The 16153-nt window shown below is 38.9% G+C and overlaps 1 protein-coding gene across 3 annotated transcripts in view; it reads left to right on the top strand.

Moving 5' to 3' along the window:
* The window catches only part of dnajc6 (DnaJ (Hsp40) homolog, subfamily C, member 6), a 42622-nt gene that overhangs the window by 1422 nt on the left and 25047 nt on the right, over positions 1–16153 (top strand). Inside the window, exons 2-3 of one of the 3 annotated variants that reach the window (XM_042417441.1) lie at positions 3818–3965; positions 12377–12527. In XM_042417441.1, the coding sequence (XP_042273375.1) occupies positions 3953–3965; positions 12377–12527 (164 nt within the window). In that variant the 5' untranslated portion in view covers positions 3818–3952. Of the gene's footprint in view, positions 1–3595; positions 3966–12376; positions 12528–16153 lie in introns of those variants that run through there. The other 2 variants (XM_042417440.1, XM_042417439.1) reach the window with 2 other exon arrangements.

Here is a 16153-nt window from a genome sequence, read left to right as displayed (position 1 = left end):
GGATTCTGCATTAGCTGTCGTAGGGATAATCATTAATCCTCTATCTGTTCTTGAGAGCGATGGTAAAAACCTATGAAATAAGGGATATGGCTTCTTTTAAGATAAGAGGCCACAGTTAGTATCATGTTACAGCAATATCATAAAACAGTGAATATGGAACTGAGCCTTGAATTTAAAGGCTTTTTAGGAATTCTTAAAAGACAAAAGTCCGTTTATTTATAGAGCACATTTAAAGACAACTAATGTGGGTCAAAGTGCTCTACAGAGAGATGAGCATTACAATCAAATAAAAACTTTCTCTCTCTTACAGTGACCATGCTATCAGTACAGGTCTCTAAGGCAAGTGCTGCTCCAGCTTTATTGTGGGCATTAATTTTTTTGAGCCCATATTTATGCAATGGTTGCATCAATGTGGGTAAAACCAGGATCCATAATACTACGCCTATAAATGTTGTTCATAGGAGACAGACAGAGGTCAAAGAGGCCAAGATATTTCCTATAAACTTTTTTTGTAAATGTAAAGTCAAATATTTAGTAGAGCTACAATGATTAATCGATTAGTTGATGGACAGAAAGTTAATCAGCAACTATTTTGATGATCCATTAATCATTTCAGTCATTTTTCAAGCAAAATTCCAAACATTTGCTGGTTCCTACTTCTCATATGTGACAATTTGCTGTCTTTCCTTTTCATATTTGACAATAAATTGAATATTTTAACATTTTAGGCTCTTAGTCAGACAAAAAAAGCAAATTGAAGACATCGCTGTGGCCTCTGAGAAATTTTGAAGGCAGTTTTTTCACTAGCTTTTTTAAACAATTCATAGATTAAATGATTAATCAGCAGATTGATCAATAATGAAAATAATCATTATTTGTAGCTCTACTGTTTATAAATGCAATGTTTCTAAAGTTAAATACAACATGATTTATGAAAACACAAAGAAAATAAATGCCATATTATGTGTTATTTTCTTGATCATTAGATTAATCCTTTTGTCCATAAAAGGAAGTAGTAAAAAATGACCATTATAATTTCCCAGAGCCCAAAGTGACATAATTAAATTGCTTTTTTTTGTCCGACCAACAATGTAAAATCCAAATATATTCAGTTTACCATCATGCACAGTGTTACAAAGAAAAGCATTGAAAGTGTCACATTTGAGAAGCTGGAACTGGTGAAAATTTTGGTGTATTTGCTTGAAAAAAACAATCAATTGACAAAATTGTTAATTTTCTGTTGATCAACTAATTGATTAATTGACAAATCGTTTCATCTCTATTCATTTTGAGATGATGATGCTTGCACTGCTCTTCCTTGCTGTATCCTAAACATTCACACTCAGAAGGGCATCAAGGGGTAAATGCTGGTAGGCACTGTTAGGAACTAGACAGGAAGTACCATTGCAACAATTGGGCGGCAGCACTTTGCGTCCGGTTATGGCGGGGGTATCGTTCCTCCCTTTCAGACATTCCGTTCCCGCTGTGCTTTGAGCTCCCGTCTGCTCTCCTAAAAGAGTTTCCCAGGCTCATGTCCTCTTTTCAGAACCACGCAGGGTTTCCGCTGCCAGAGGACAAGGCCAAGGAAGGAAGCATGCCATCAGTGGTCAGTGTTTTGCCCAGCACGGACAGGGTCATAACACAAAAATTGACAATAAAATTACACATAAAAGGTTTTTGTTGAACTTTAATTGTGTTACAAAGAGTCAATTAGCATTCAGTGCTGCTAGGAGTGGAGTAGAGACCGAGTGAGTCACGGTGATTTTCCTTTTTCTGACAAGGCACGGTGCTGTTTTCTTGCATTGCTGACTACAAGACCCCTCTTATTTCAATCTTCTATTATGACCGGGCCAGGAGTCTTTTTTCAGTTTAATGCAGAACTCAATAAAAAATTTGCTCTATTTTGGGCCCACACACATAATTTGCTCCTTGATTATAATCAGGAAAGCAGGTCATAGCAGGACAAACTTTTTAAATGATCTCAAGAGTTGCTTGTAGTTCTCTGCACCTTGCCCCTGATGACTTTTATTATTTAAAAAGATGACACTGCATTTCGTAAACTTCTGACCACACACATTATTATATATCAATATTACATTATTACAGTCATTGTTACAACAAAAAAACACCCTCCATTACATCCATCATGCGTCCATCTTGCAAAAGACAGCAATAACTTTGGACTACTTTTGAAACTATTTATGTTGGATTAGGGCTGAAACTAACAGGTTGTTTGGTCTGTAAAATGTCAGAAAATGGTGAAAAATATCAATCACTGTTTTCCAAAGTCCACGATGCAACCTGAAATGTCTTGTTTTGTCCCGACCAACAGTCCACAACCCAAAGATATTCAGTTTAATATCATAGAAGACTAAAGAAATCAGAAAATATTCACATTGAAGAAGCTGGAAGCAGAGAATTTTAGCTTTTTTTTTTCTTTCCTTAAAAATGGACTCAAAACAATCATCAAAATAGTTGCTGATTGATTTTCTGATGATCAATTAATTGACTAATCATTGCAGCTCTAATGTTGAGTGATGGAAAATTGACAACTATTTTGATGATTAACTAATAATTTGAGTCACTATTAAAGCCAAAAATGTGTTGGTCCCACCTTTTTAAATGTGAGTTCTGCTCTCCTCTGATTTATACTACTGATAATTAAATATCTCTGGGTTTTGAACTGTTTGTCGGGCAGAATAAGCTGTTTGATGATGTGAACTTGAACCCCGGGAACACTGTGATAGCCATTCCTCACAATTATCTGACATTTTATGGACAAAAAGATTATTTTATTAGAACAAAACGATAGACAAAATGATCAGTTACGAAAATAATCGTTATAGTTGCAGCCCTAGTCTACTTTAATCTTCGAATGTTTTCATCGATGTAGGTTATATTTTCTGGAAACAATTAATAAAATGTAATATGGAACATTTGCTATCTACCACCCCCACACAGGATGGTCAAAACTGACCAGAAGCCAGTAGACATTTTGTTAAGAGCCTTTAAAGAGGAAATCCACCCAGATTAGGAACTTTCAGACTGATCCAGAATTGGACTCCAATTTGTTAATGACAACACTGATGAGGATATATACCCAACCAAAGATAACTATATTCATATTTCAATGATATTATCATAATAATAGATAGATTTTTGTTAGTTTACTTCGGCATCTCTTTAATATTCCTATATATTCAAATGCCTGTTGTGCACAATAATGAGTATACAGTTTATTTCTAGAAGAGTTTATTTTTTGTCATGTTTACATGTAGTTTTGTGGAGGTTATACATACCTACTCGTATTCACAGCCACTAATAAGAGTTATGCAGCAGTAACATAGTAGGACTGAGTGTTGGGGTGGATTTCCCTTTTACTCAGTCGGGGACTACAGCGATAGCACCACCAGAAGCAGCAGCAACAGCAGCAGCAGCACTAGTGTCGTAGTAAAATGCGGTGCTGAGAAAAAAAAGAGGAGGAGGAGGCGAGAGAGAGAGAGAGAGAGAGAGAGAGAGAGAGAGAGAGAGAGAGAGAGAGAGAGAGAGAGAGAGAGAGAGAGAGAGCAGGCCACCCGGCAGAATATCTCTTTCCACAGAAAACAGAGGAGAGCGGTCGTCCTCTCCTCCTCGGACATGTGGTGCACCCAGCAGCAGTTGTAGCAGCGCAGGTGGCGGCGGCGGCGACGGCGCGGCGTAGCCTTCCACGTCTTTGGGGCTTCTTTTGTCTTTAATTTCTCTTTTGTGTCCTTCGGTTATGAGCTTGCTGGGGGCCTACAAGAAAAAGACCAGTTACGATGGCTATGAATCTTTGCAGTTGGTCGATAGCGGCGGAGATAGCTTCAGTGTCGGCAGAGGGAGCAGCAGCAGCAGCAGCAGCGCACTCGGAGGCTCCATAGCGGCCACCCTTGGACCGAAGGCAGGCCCGCTGAAAGAGGAAGACTGCAGCACCATGGACAGCTCAGGTAAGAGTCCCCCACCGCCTCCGGCAACTTTAATGGCGATTGTACGCAGACTTGAAGTGTGCTTTAGTTAGATGCCTACACATTAACGCTACCTATAACTGTTAATAGTGTTGCTGGAGAGGCATCAGTGGACAACACAATGGCTAACAATAGTGAAAGTATACAATCATGCTATGCACCCCCTGGAATCCCCTCCAGAGCTCCCAGTGGTTTCCAGACCCCACCTAAATTGTTACACTGGGCTATAGCATGTAGAAAAAATATGGACACGTTCTAGTACCATAGGGGTTGTGTAAAATATCGTATTGTGTAATATTATTCCTGTTATTCTAATATTACGTGCAATTGAGTCCTGTGCACATTCCTATAAGGAAATTAATATTATTGCATACAGTTAAGACTAGACTTAGAGGTATGTTTTAGATGTGCAAAGTATCAAAAAGTATTGATAGACATTCAGTTGAGATATATATGAATTCCCACAATATTTTAGATAAATGCACATGTATATTAACACACAATAGTATATTCCAGTGGTAAAAGGCCATTTTTGAGTGATATATACCATATCTAAAAATTTCATAGCCTGTTTACTGTAAAATATGGGCTTTAATTGTGAAATGATATATCACAAAGAGTTAATAGGATACATTTTGCTTTATTATAAAACAGCAGATGCACAGAATACTCTCAGTTTAGCAATTTATTCAATGGCCATAAATGATGGGTTAGGTATCCAAGGAAAACCAAAAAACATGTCATAAGTCTAATATACAACTTATGTAATTGAGGATAAAGGCACATGCTGTATTCCATCTGTTTATCATTAGGCTGATGGAGAATCAACTGCATGTTGTGTTGAATCCAGTCATAATAAATCATTTTCTTTAACACGTTTATCCACATTTGGATTGACACTTTCCTTTGTATAAGAGCAAAATTATGTTTTATGACGTACCATTACTGTTGCCACTACTGCAATTCCAACAGCTAATACTACTACTGCTAGTATTACAACTGATAATAGCAATTATACTATGTGTGATTTACTGTTGCTACAATTGCTGTATGCTGCCTTTATTCTGACTGAATCGAAACTGACATCGGTGAAAGAACAGTTCAAGTTTATTTAACTGTTATTCCAACACATATGGCAGAATGAGATGTCGTTCCTCACAGGACTAGGTAATGAAAAAAAGACATTTTTACATATTTAGTTAGTTTGGACTTTATTTAACCGGACAAAAACCTCAATGAGATGAAAGTTCTCTCTCTCAAATAACACAAAATATGTCTCAAAATATCAGAGTGAAACACTGCAGTTATAAAACCATGAATCATATAAATAATTACAATACATTACAATACAGTGTGAATATGAATAATAATGTATACTAATGCCCATATATGTGAAGATTACGTATGGAGCCTAGTTCTGCCCTGTGTGCACCTCACTGCAGTGCTCTGTGGAGTCGGCCGGCCTCCAGGTTTTGTGTGAAACAAAAGAAGCTGGATGAGGAGGGTGGGAGGGTCAATGAGGAAAGGGGATTGGGGTTGGGGATGGGAGTGGGGGTAGAAGGGGGGGACTCCAGTGTCAGATGTCTGTCTGGCTAGCCAGGCCTTACGAAGGGTCTTTTTGATGTACGTGTGTGCTTGCCTCTGTCTCTGTGTGTGTCCATCTGTCCCATTCTCACAAAGCCGGATATTGCGGGGTAGAGGTTGGCACTCTAGAAGGAGGGAGACACATTCAAACAAACCATTGATCTTTCTGGCAATGCCAAGAGCTCAGTGTGCTGTGTTGATGCCCTACTCCCTCTTTCTGTGTGTGGCTGGGCTCTCTGCTGCTGTATTACCTGATAGAGCCTGTATCAGAGCCTCCTCTGGTGTCTGCATTAGCAGGGTTTGTCACTGTAGCTGGCTCATCAGTCTGCACACCCCCACATCCATCTGGCCACAGACAGGGAGGCACATAGACCAGCTAGGCAAGCGAGCAGGACTCACACAGACATGCAGAGATAGAGATACAACATAAAATTGAGACAGATAGAGTGCCTGATATGCAGGTGGAGAGAAATTCAAGAAATGAAGGCTCAGTTCATACGCAGTGTAATTGATACAGGATGGGAAACAACACAGGGAAAAGCAGATGGACACAACGTAGATTAATTTAAACAATAAACATTAAGAATTACATGTACACACAGCTAAATTACTTTTTAACCTCATTATGTTTAATATATGACCTTATAGTTTGCATATGTAGCCTAATGTCAGCTGTTTTATATTTTCAATGTTATATTTGTCTCCGAACAAGCTAGGTTTAACTCTGTCTAGACCAGCGGTTCTCAACCTACAGGTTGGGACCCCACCAAGGGGACCCAAGATAAATCGGAGGGGTCATGAGTTGATTAATGATACGATAAAGAAGAAAAAAAATCATATTGCTACTCAAATTTTGATTTTGTTTTCTGATTTTTCTTTAATAGTTACTAATTTCTTGTGAAAGACTGGTAAGTTTAACTTAAGTTCAATTCAAATAAAACAATCTGAGCAGTTTACAGGAAGGAAAAAACACTTTTTACTTAAAAGGCTCACAACTCTTAGACATAATTGAACCTGTGAGAGAGGGTTGCAAGCAGACTGCTTGATTGTAAGAGGTTATCACACAAAAAGCTAAGCACTAGTCCAGACTATATATCATCTTCCTAAATGCCATCTGGTGTTAACTAGCAAATACAGTTATTATATAGCTACAATTGAACTGTCAAAAGACAAGCAACACTCATGATTCATCGCCTGTTATTACTGTACTGTAACACACAGCACTTGAAAGATTAAGCCTAAAAATAACCGATAAGAATCATTTAATTAGATATGGTGTATTGCACTGATAAGAAAAGTAGTGATGTAGTCACATAATATTGCATTAGCAGATCAGAGGCTGTTAGACTCACCAGCACTGCTCATTTCTCCACAGTCTTGAGAAATGTTATTTTACATATGTTGTCGAAGATCAGGTGTTTGTCCTCTTAGTGGCTTTGGTTATATTTTGATTGGTAACACCAAAAACAACCTGACTCTCAAGAGGCCTTTTTCACAGAAGGCATTTTGACGTGAAGGAAAAGCACAGGTGTGAATTATAAAATCCCCACTGCTCACTGGATCACTGTCATACTGTCATGGCTTACTGAGACAATTGTTAATGTTATTAGTAACACCTGTGTTTTTTCCCACTATGACAAGTCAAAATATCTGCTGTGAAAAGGTCTATGTGATGGATTCAGGTTGTTATACAGGGATTAACTCAACCTGACTGCAGTGTTACATCTGTATCATCCTGCATGTATCATCCTTGTAACCCCAATAGCAGCCTTGTCTTAAAGGACAGGTTCACAATTTTTCAAGTCTCTCCTAAAACAACAGTCAGGTGCCCAAATGAACATTGAACATTTTGTCTTGCTGTAATCATTCCACCTGTTCATGCTGGCCATTAAGTATGATATAATTAGTGTATAATCCCATGAAATTAAGAATCGATGTGTTTTCATTATCTTAGAATGAGCCTTTATATCTACCAAACACTGGCTCCAGAGAGGGCCTTTAGTGTTTTCTGTGAGTTTCACGGCCACTGTAGGTTCTCTTACACGCCTGGAAGGGGAGGGGCAGGGAAAGGGGTATTCAGTCGATTGCAATCTGCAACCTCACTGCTAGATGCCACTAAATTCTACACACTGGTCCTTTAATTCCCTCTTTTTGTTACAATCCTTTCATTGTAGCAGAGTAGGAAAACACTGTTCGTCGAGACACAACAAACAACAAAACAAAAAAAATGATAACTGTGAAAGATATCCATTTTATTTGATTAATTCAGATGGCTGAAGCCTCATATTATCTTCAGATAAACTTTTAAATACATTTTTGCTCAAAATGAGGACTGTGAATTTTGTCCCCCATCACTTACATTGTAAGCGCATTTAGAGGGGATCTTCTAATGGCCTGAATGATTACAGGGAGAAAAACCTCTTTTAATGTTCATATGGGCACCTGATAATTGTTTTAAGACAGACTTGAAAAACTGTGAACCTACCCTTTAAGATCCAGGTCCAACGAGTGACTCTCTTACATTTCTAAGGCATAGATTAAGACTAGGCCAAGCATTTAAAAAACGAAGTAAAATAATTTTAAAGTACAGAAGTATTATGAAAATATCATAAAAAATAGAATTTCTTTTCATATTATGTTTGAATATTTTACTGTCAGCTTGAATGTACTGTATGTCACAGCTCTTGCCGATGTGTTATGCTCCTAGCCGCTTGTTTGCTATTCAAAGCCGTGGAATACTCCTCTGGTTAAGCTGTATAGTAGACGATTAATCATACACTCCTTGTCTCATCAGCAGCATCTATTATTAAGCAGATTAGAGCCTGGGTCTACACTGCAGACATCCAGGTCCAGGACACATCAAGGCCCGGCACAGTGTAATAGCAGTGAGACTGAGTGCAGTGCAGTGTATTTGTCTGTCAAGAGTTATTTTTGTGTGTATGTGTCCATGTGTGTCATTCATACCAAGCTGGATATTATGGGAGAAAGGTTTGTGGCAGTAGGAGGAAGGAGACATATTCAGACAGCCCACTGATCCCTCTGGACATAACTAGAACTGTCTTTCTCTTTTCTTCTCCCTTCCCTCAGCCATCTCTCTCTCTCTTTCTCTCTCCCTCGCTCCCTCGCTGTTTCAATTGGTTGACTTTGTGAAAGCGATAGGAGACGGTTGAGGAGGGAGGGAGGGAGGGAGGGAGAAGGAGGGGGGAGCTCTTGGTCTGGTCCTGTTTTTCGTAGAACAGCTTTCTCTATAGTGAGATTTCTTTGAAACGAGTTGTTCCTTCATCATCGCAGCAGCCTCTCTACCTGTACAGGTAGCAAACATGATTGGCAGATCCAAGTTTAACTCACTTAGCTCTTGATTTTCAAGGAAGAGCTGGATCAGGGTTTACCTAATACAAAATGTCATGCTCACTGGCTGGGAAATGTGCATAGTAAGGAGTTTAAAAATGGACTAAAACTTACTGATGAAAGTATGGTGTTATCTGAAGAAGGCAAGGGGAACATTTCAGTTTGTGTTCCCAATTATAGACTACCATGTCAAGTGCTAAATTGCAATTGCTTGGAATTAGGCCAGGATATAGTCGACAAATTAAACGGATTAAAGGTTCAGATCAAGCCAGCCAGCAGTGAGGTAAACATCTGTATATTAGGCATGGTTTTTATTAGGGAGTTCAGTCTCATGTAGTGCTCTCTGTAACGCTGTCTTTGTTTCTTGTACAGTCTCTGCTGTACATTTAAATAGAGATGAAATGCCCTAAGTACACATAAAAAGCTCACCTCAAAGGGTTGAGGACAGTATGTGTGCAGTACAGTTTCACAGGTTGTAAAAAAGGAGGCCAGCTGACAGTTAAAGGTCACAAGGTTTAAAGAGACAGATGTGATAATGTCAGTGATGCAGTAGTAGGCTTTATTTTTGTCATTTAAAGTCCAACTGAGATTAAACTGGATTTTTTGTCTGCTACAGCATACCTGCTCTGTAAATAAAATCAGAAACCAAGGGAAATTCTTTGATTTGATGATTGTACCCCCTTGTCTTTCATTAATTCAGTGAAATAATGGAATCAAATCTTGTATAAAGCAGTAATGTGTCATTTGCTCATAGTCAGAGCACACGGTTACACCGAGCCTGATAGCATCCTGCTACACAACAGAAGAGCCACAGACCACAGACAACAACCCACATTAGGTTTCCCTCTTAAGTCTCCTTCTTATCTAACTTACAAATATGAACACACATCTTGTCCTGCACCTGAACTAGCCACAAAACAAACATTTGCCTGGGAAAAGTGTATTGCTAACATCAGTTAGCAGGCTAGGTAGCTAATTCACTGCTGAGCTGCAGCATATTAAACAGAATATAAACATACCTGCAAATGTAACTTCGGACCCGTTAGATGTTGGTTTGGTCTTTGCACTTCAAAATCCCTATTAGCTACACACTGTCTATGAATGACTTATAGCATCAGCAGTTTACTTACTTTGTCTGCCAGCTACTGTCAATCAAACAAGCCCTCGACACATCCCTCCAGTCGGATGACACATAAAGGAGGATTTCTGATATTTTTCCAAGAACTTTTTTCTTCATTCAACACAGAACTATTAACAATACATTTAAAAAACATTGTGTTTCCTACTTGTGTTGTCATATAAAAACCCTACAACTCCAGTTTTAGTGTTTTGTTTCAGTTGAATAAACCTCAGTCCACTAAAGCCCTTTCAGATGTAAATGGATAAACCAAAAATGCATCATTAATAAGACGACAATAAAGCTATTTTTGTTTTTATTTTATTCTCTTAAATTAATACCTGTTAATCTGTAAGAATCAGATAAAGGGGCACTCCATTTTATTAAGTTGGAGGACTCATAAGAGACAGATTTTGTTTAAACAAAGGTCAAAATGAAGTTGCAGAGGCTGATATATCTCGACTTTTAGCCTATAGTGTGGGTCAAGCTCCAAAAACACTGGATCGTACAATTACCATGCAATAGCTCACTAGTGTCTTATTAGACCCTCCTCGCCTTGTTGTCACATTTCTTTCAAATTCCAAGTCCCAAGTTTAAAATGCAGGCTTTCTGTTAAAACTTTGAAGTCTCAAGCCCAATCTGAGACAAGGTTATGTCTGGATATCTGGTTACATATTTGTTTTGAGGTACTGTATCATACTTCTTTTTAATGCAGACATTGCTGTAATCCAACATCTCTCTCTCTCCACACTGATTTTCTCAGAGACAGTGTTTGAGTGTTTGAAATGTTTCTGTGTGTAATTGGCACAGTCTGCTGTTAAAAGTCAGTCTAGAGCATTTCCCTCCATAGCACCCCAAATATTATCTAGGAAATGAAAAGAATAGTTACTCTTTCTGTCTGCACTGTATGAGAGATGATACCAAGGGTGAGATTAGATATTATTGTTTGAAAGGTATCATACAGTCTCCAATTGCATCAATTTCTAGTAGTAAAAAATGATGTTAAAATTATATTAATTATAGTATTTTTTTTTTCATCAAAGAGAAAGAGATACACTTGGTTTGGACACAGAAAAACACTCGCACATATGAAGAACAACTAATCTTGAAATAACCTTAAGGACTACACAAAATGAGGCACAGCAGAAACAGCCAGAATAATGGAAGAGTGGCCTCTAATAGCCAATTAGCCATCTCATCCCACAAAGGTTACACTTTTAGTGGCATAATGTCACACAAATTGCAGCCAACCACCACCTAATGACACTGTAGTATCTCATCATAGTGAACCATCTGCCTCAGCACAATATCAAGCTCAAAGTAACCTTTTCCCAGTATTGTCCAGGGGATTATGGAATATAGAGCTTCTTTCCCATCTGAATTTGACAGTTCAGACAGTAACAAATTCAAAACAGAACTATATTTAGGCATGATCATGGTCCATACAAGGTCATAATGTACTCATAATGACAAGCCGTCACCTGGATCAATGGGGTTTTTGAGAAACTCCTTTTTAAACAAGTTTTCACTTGATTTCTTCCCCATTTTTTACTATCAGCTTTCCAGGCTAATGCAACGACTACACCCTCTGTGTCTCCTTTTATTTTCTCGTTTGGCAAAAACATATCCTACATGCGCACATGCAAACTCACATCACAGAGTTTTTAATGAAATACATTTGAAAATACCCAAACACAGATCCCACCTGAGGCAAAAGTTGTTTATAACAAAACTGAATATTACCGCTGGGACATATTGAGCTGTGGTCTGGTGGTGGGACTCTATCCACAAGGTCCCCACTATGAGAACCGCTGCTTTGGAGTGGTTAGAGCACAGAATGATTGATTATTGGTCTTTCTTTTGGGTGGTTTTGTGATGAACTCAGGTTCTTAGAGGAGACTATAGCTGAAAATGCTGAAAATCCTTGTTGTGGATTTTCTGCTGTGTCATGATAAATGTCAGCACTGTCAAGTTACATATTAAGTGATGCCACTGTGGTTTCTATGTGTGGATATAAGAAGGAGAGTGAGAAAGAAATCTCAGATCACCAGAGGGGTGCTGGCTCAGATATGACACATGGGTGTGTTCCAACATTTGCGTACTTTCAGCACGTACACACACACACGCACACACACACACACACACACAGCGATACACAGCTAAAGATGGTATTCATTTTATTGTGTGTTTTGTCTCTGTGCCTTTGTCCATCATTCTTTCACACCTACACACGTGTTTACCACGTCTGTTATGCAGTGACTCACACATTCATCACTGATGTGAAATCTGTGTCTGTTGGAATCCATGTCTATTTTGTTTCCCTCTGGATTCTGATTGGCTAAAGGTCCCTTGTCTCCAGATATGGATGCCAGCTATGGCGGAGGACTGTTGGATATGATGAAGGGAGGAGCCGGGAAGTTCTTCAGCAACTTCAAAGACAACCTGAAGGACACGCTGAAAGACACCTCCACCAAGGTCATGCATCAGGTTGCTACGTAAGTCACTGCTGTCTTCATACATACTGTATGTAGCAACTGCATAGCTTCCAATATAAACTGCATGTTTGCTGCACATTTTCACAATACAGACCGAACATGTTGCTTGTCTGGCTCAAATGATAGCAATTGGAAAAACATGCCATAACATGGGAAATCTAAGCCTTATCAGTGATGTAGGCAACTATGTTATGTGACTAAGCGATGTCCCCACATTGAAGCCCTATATTTCCACAAACTGTTCCAGGTTTTTCAGTAGCATCAATACAAACTGCAGACTCCACTCTTCTCATCTTTGCTAGAAGCTGCACTCTGTGTGCACTGTTGCAGTCTGCCATAAGCTAGGGCAGAAGACTTACTATAATCCAGCAAAAAAGAGGAACAGTTTGTATTTACTGTATGTTAATAGAGAAAGATTACAAGGAAATATTGGATTTGTTTCACCCCAGAAAAACTTCAGGGCAGATGGTAAGCATCTGTGAGATCACAAAATGCCTCTGAAGATGTAACATTATAACATGCAGAAATGTTTCCATCTTTCTCCTAAAGTTTGGGTTTGGAATGTTTTGTGTCTGAGTCATGGAGTAATGCATAGAGATGGGGCAATAAAAAAAGAGCCAGATGAAAAAAAGCAGATAGGGATGCTTTCTGGTGGCACAAGTAGCAAAGTTTCTTCATTCAACTGTTTTCTACCAGCACTTTGCTTGCCTATATGGCACAGGTAGGAAGGGAAGTGTGGGTCCAGTATTGAATTGTGTTATTGTGATTATGCCTGTGCATATCAACAAGTACCAATGTTCTACATGTTAAACATATTATCATCAATGACATACCCCACAAGCAGAACAATAAAAAAAATATCTAAACAGAAGTGGGGGTCTGATAGTGCCACAGCTTTGCAACTGAACAATATTGGCTGTGCCTGGTTTCTGGTTATTTGCAACAATGATGTTGTCTGTTGATAAGACTAATTCCTAGGAATCTGTAAGAACTTTCACGAGATGTCACTGACATTGTAGAACGTGGGTCAGTTTATAGATGAAAGCCAAATATCTGCAATGCAATGCAAAACAGGGAAGTATGAATGATTTCACTTTTTACAGACCTGGTGGCTGCCTACTGTGGATATTTCACTCTAATTTTGAGGATATGTCACTCATTTCAATGCAATGACAATGAATACTGTCCCAAAAATTTGCATAGATACAGCTAATATAGTAAAATTACACTGATTAATTGTTGTTTTAGCTTTTGATCACAATATAAATGAGGCCCCAATAGCTATAAAAAGTGAAACAGAGCAGTGTGGATGGAGGGAGGCAGCAGAGTCTGGCACGGCTCAGTCCACCCAGTGTGTTTGTGCACAGGCATCTGCACAGGGCAGCACAAAGGGGCCTCTGTATTGTCAGAACACACACACACACACACACACACACACACACACACATACACAGCTCTTCTCACTATTGACTCAGCAAGTTTGATCGTGATTATTCCTCTCTTGTGTCTCCCCTCCTCTGCCGCTCACATCTTGGCAAACTTCCACTCACACGTCCAGCCGTTCCCTGGTGTTTTCGGCCACGCTCGCCTCTCATCTTGGCTCCACCTTTCCTCCTCTCCTCTCTTCTCTTTGCTATCTGTCGCTCCTCTCCTGGCTGAATTATTCATGGCAGTTCATTGTTCCAAATGGCCAGTGCACTGCTGATACAGAAGGATTCATTTCATTAGGGCCCTGTATGCGGTGGTGTGTGTTTGTGTGTACTGTATATGTATGTGTGAGTGGGTGGTAAGGGTAATGGGGCGGTGGGAGGCATGCTGCTGTAGCAACAAGCTGAAAACCTCAGAAAGGACAGGTAGATGTGCAGAGGAACAAAAATATGCCACAGTTTAGCATACTTTAGAACTGCTTAGACAGGTTTATTTGATGATTGCAGTGTCAACGCTAACTATCCTGCTGCTATCTGTCACACTGAAGAGTTTATTATGCTGTTGCATGCATAACATTTGATAGCTTTATATAGAAAAGGAATGACAGTGACAATGCCTTGAGTGATTTCCCAAGGATAAGGGTGTACTTTCTAATTTATTGTCCACATAAATAAATAAGCATCTTGTGAACTGAGCTATACTACCGACTATCTAGTAAAGTGCATCTACAGAGCAGCTCTAGGTATGATGTGAGAATTATATGCAGTGGATTTGTGTCTTTTTTGCCCAGTGACCATCTGTGGTTCACCTATGTTGCTCCATGAGGATGAAACTTGGAGACATTAATGAGAGGGATGCACTGTAATAAAGAACTGCTGGAGACTGGTGCCTGCACAATATAATGATGTATTCTTGAGAGGTGGTCTGGTCTCTTTCACGCAGCAAAAATGGATTACATGGTTGTCATAGTCAAATCCTAGACATCTGTTAAAGGGGACATATCATGTGTTTGTAATCTTCTGTTATTTTTTATAGTTATAATGTTGGATGTCTATGTTTAACATGGTGAAAGTTCCAAAAGTTGAGGTAAACTTATGTAAAATGCTCCCTGCAAGTCAAAAGCCAGGGCTTCAGCATGTTCTGAACTCTCTGTTTGTAAAGTTACCTCTACTTCCTCCTTGTGATGATGTCAGATTATTTGCACATACCCACAAACGTCTGTCTATTCTATAGTCTTTGTTCCATCATGGATTGGAGTGGACAACGTGAACAACCCATGGAACTTCAATGGATTGAACGTTATTTTGGATTGGATTTTGGCATAAATAAGTACTGGTGTATTTGAGAAACTGACATTTTGAGTAAGTGGTAAAAGAAAGAGAAAAAGAAGTGAAATCCTACTACTATTGTTTCTCTCTGGAAGCTAACCACTCACAACCGAGTGGCCTCATCGCGAAGGGGACCTTAAAGAGACAGGAGCTAAAACGACCTGTTTCAAACACAGGCTGAACTGAGTGGCTGCATAAAGAGCTAGTATAAGATTAATAAGCATTTTTTTTAACTGTAAATCATGCAAAGATATTCCAATAGAGCCCCAGAATAAAAATATAGACCAAGAAATGCGCATTGTATGTCTCCTTTAACAGGCTAACACACTAAACTAAGATGATAGAAATGGTAAGCCGCTAGCATGGCTGTAGACTCATAGTCTTGTCTTATATATGATTAAAAATCTAAATGAAATCAAGACAGAGTGCTGCGATAGTATAAAAAACAGCACTTGATTATAAACAATTCTTGAAACAAATTAAATGTGCAGTAGTCATGAGGTGAGTGTAGGTGGTGTGAGTTTCTGCGTTTGTGTTCCGGTGATGCTCTCCGCCAAGTGTAAAGGAAAATATTAACTTCTAAACTGAGCTGAATCAATTCAACTAATCCTTATTTTTAATATCTGAAGCACAGTTGCTTATTAGACTTTTTTTAAAAACTAGTTTTAAGGTCAGCTAGTGTTTTGGAGTGGCCTGTTTTTTATGCTAGGTTCAATTAATCATATCATTTGTCATCTAATCATCTCTTATCATTGTCATTTTTGTTTACCCCACTGGCAGAAATTTCTCTAGATTACACTATGCTCTGCTTTTTTTTATAGAAGGGGATTTTTTGCAGTGTGAACCTTTTCTAGGTTAGCAAGGTTCCTG

The sequence above is a fragment of the Thunnus maccoyii genome, chromosome 7, assembly GCF_910596095.1.
Source record: "Thunnus maccoyii chromosome 7, fThuMac1.1, whole genome shotgun sequence".
Classification (NCBI taxonomy): domain Eukaryota; kingdom Metazoa; phylum Chordata; class Actinopteri; order Scombriformes; family Scombridae; genus Thunnus; species Thunnus maccoyii.
The sequence above is the reverse complement of the archived record's forward strand: the minus strand, read 5'-3'. Positions and strand labels throughout refer to the sequence as shown.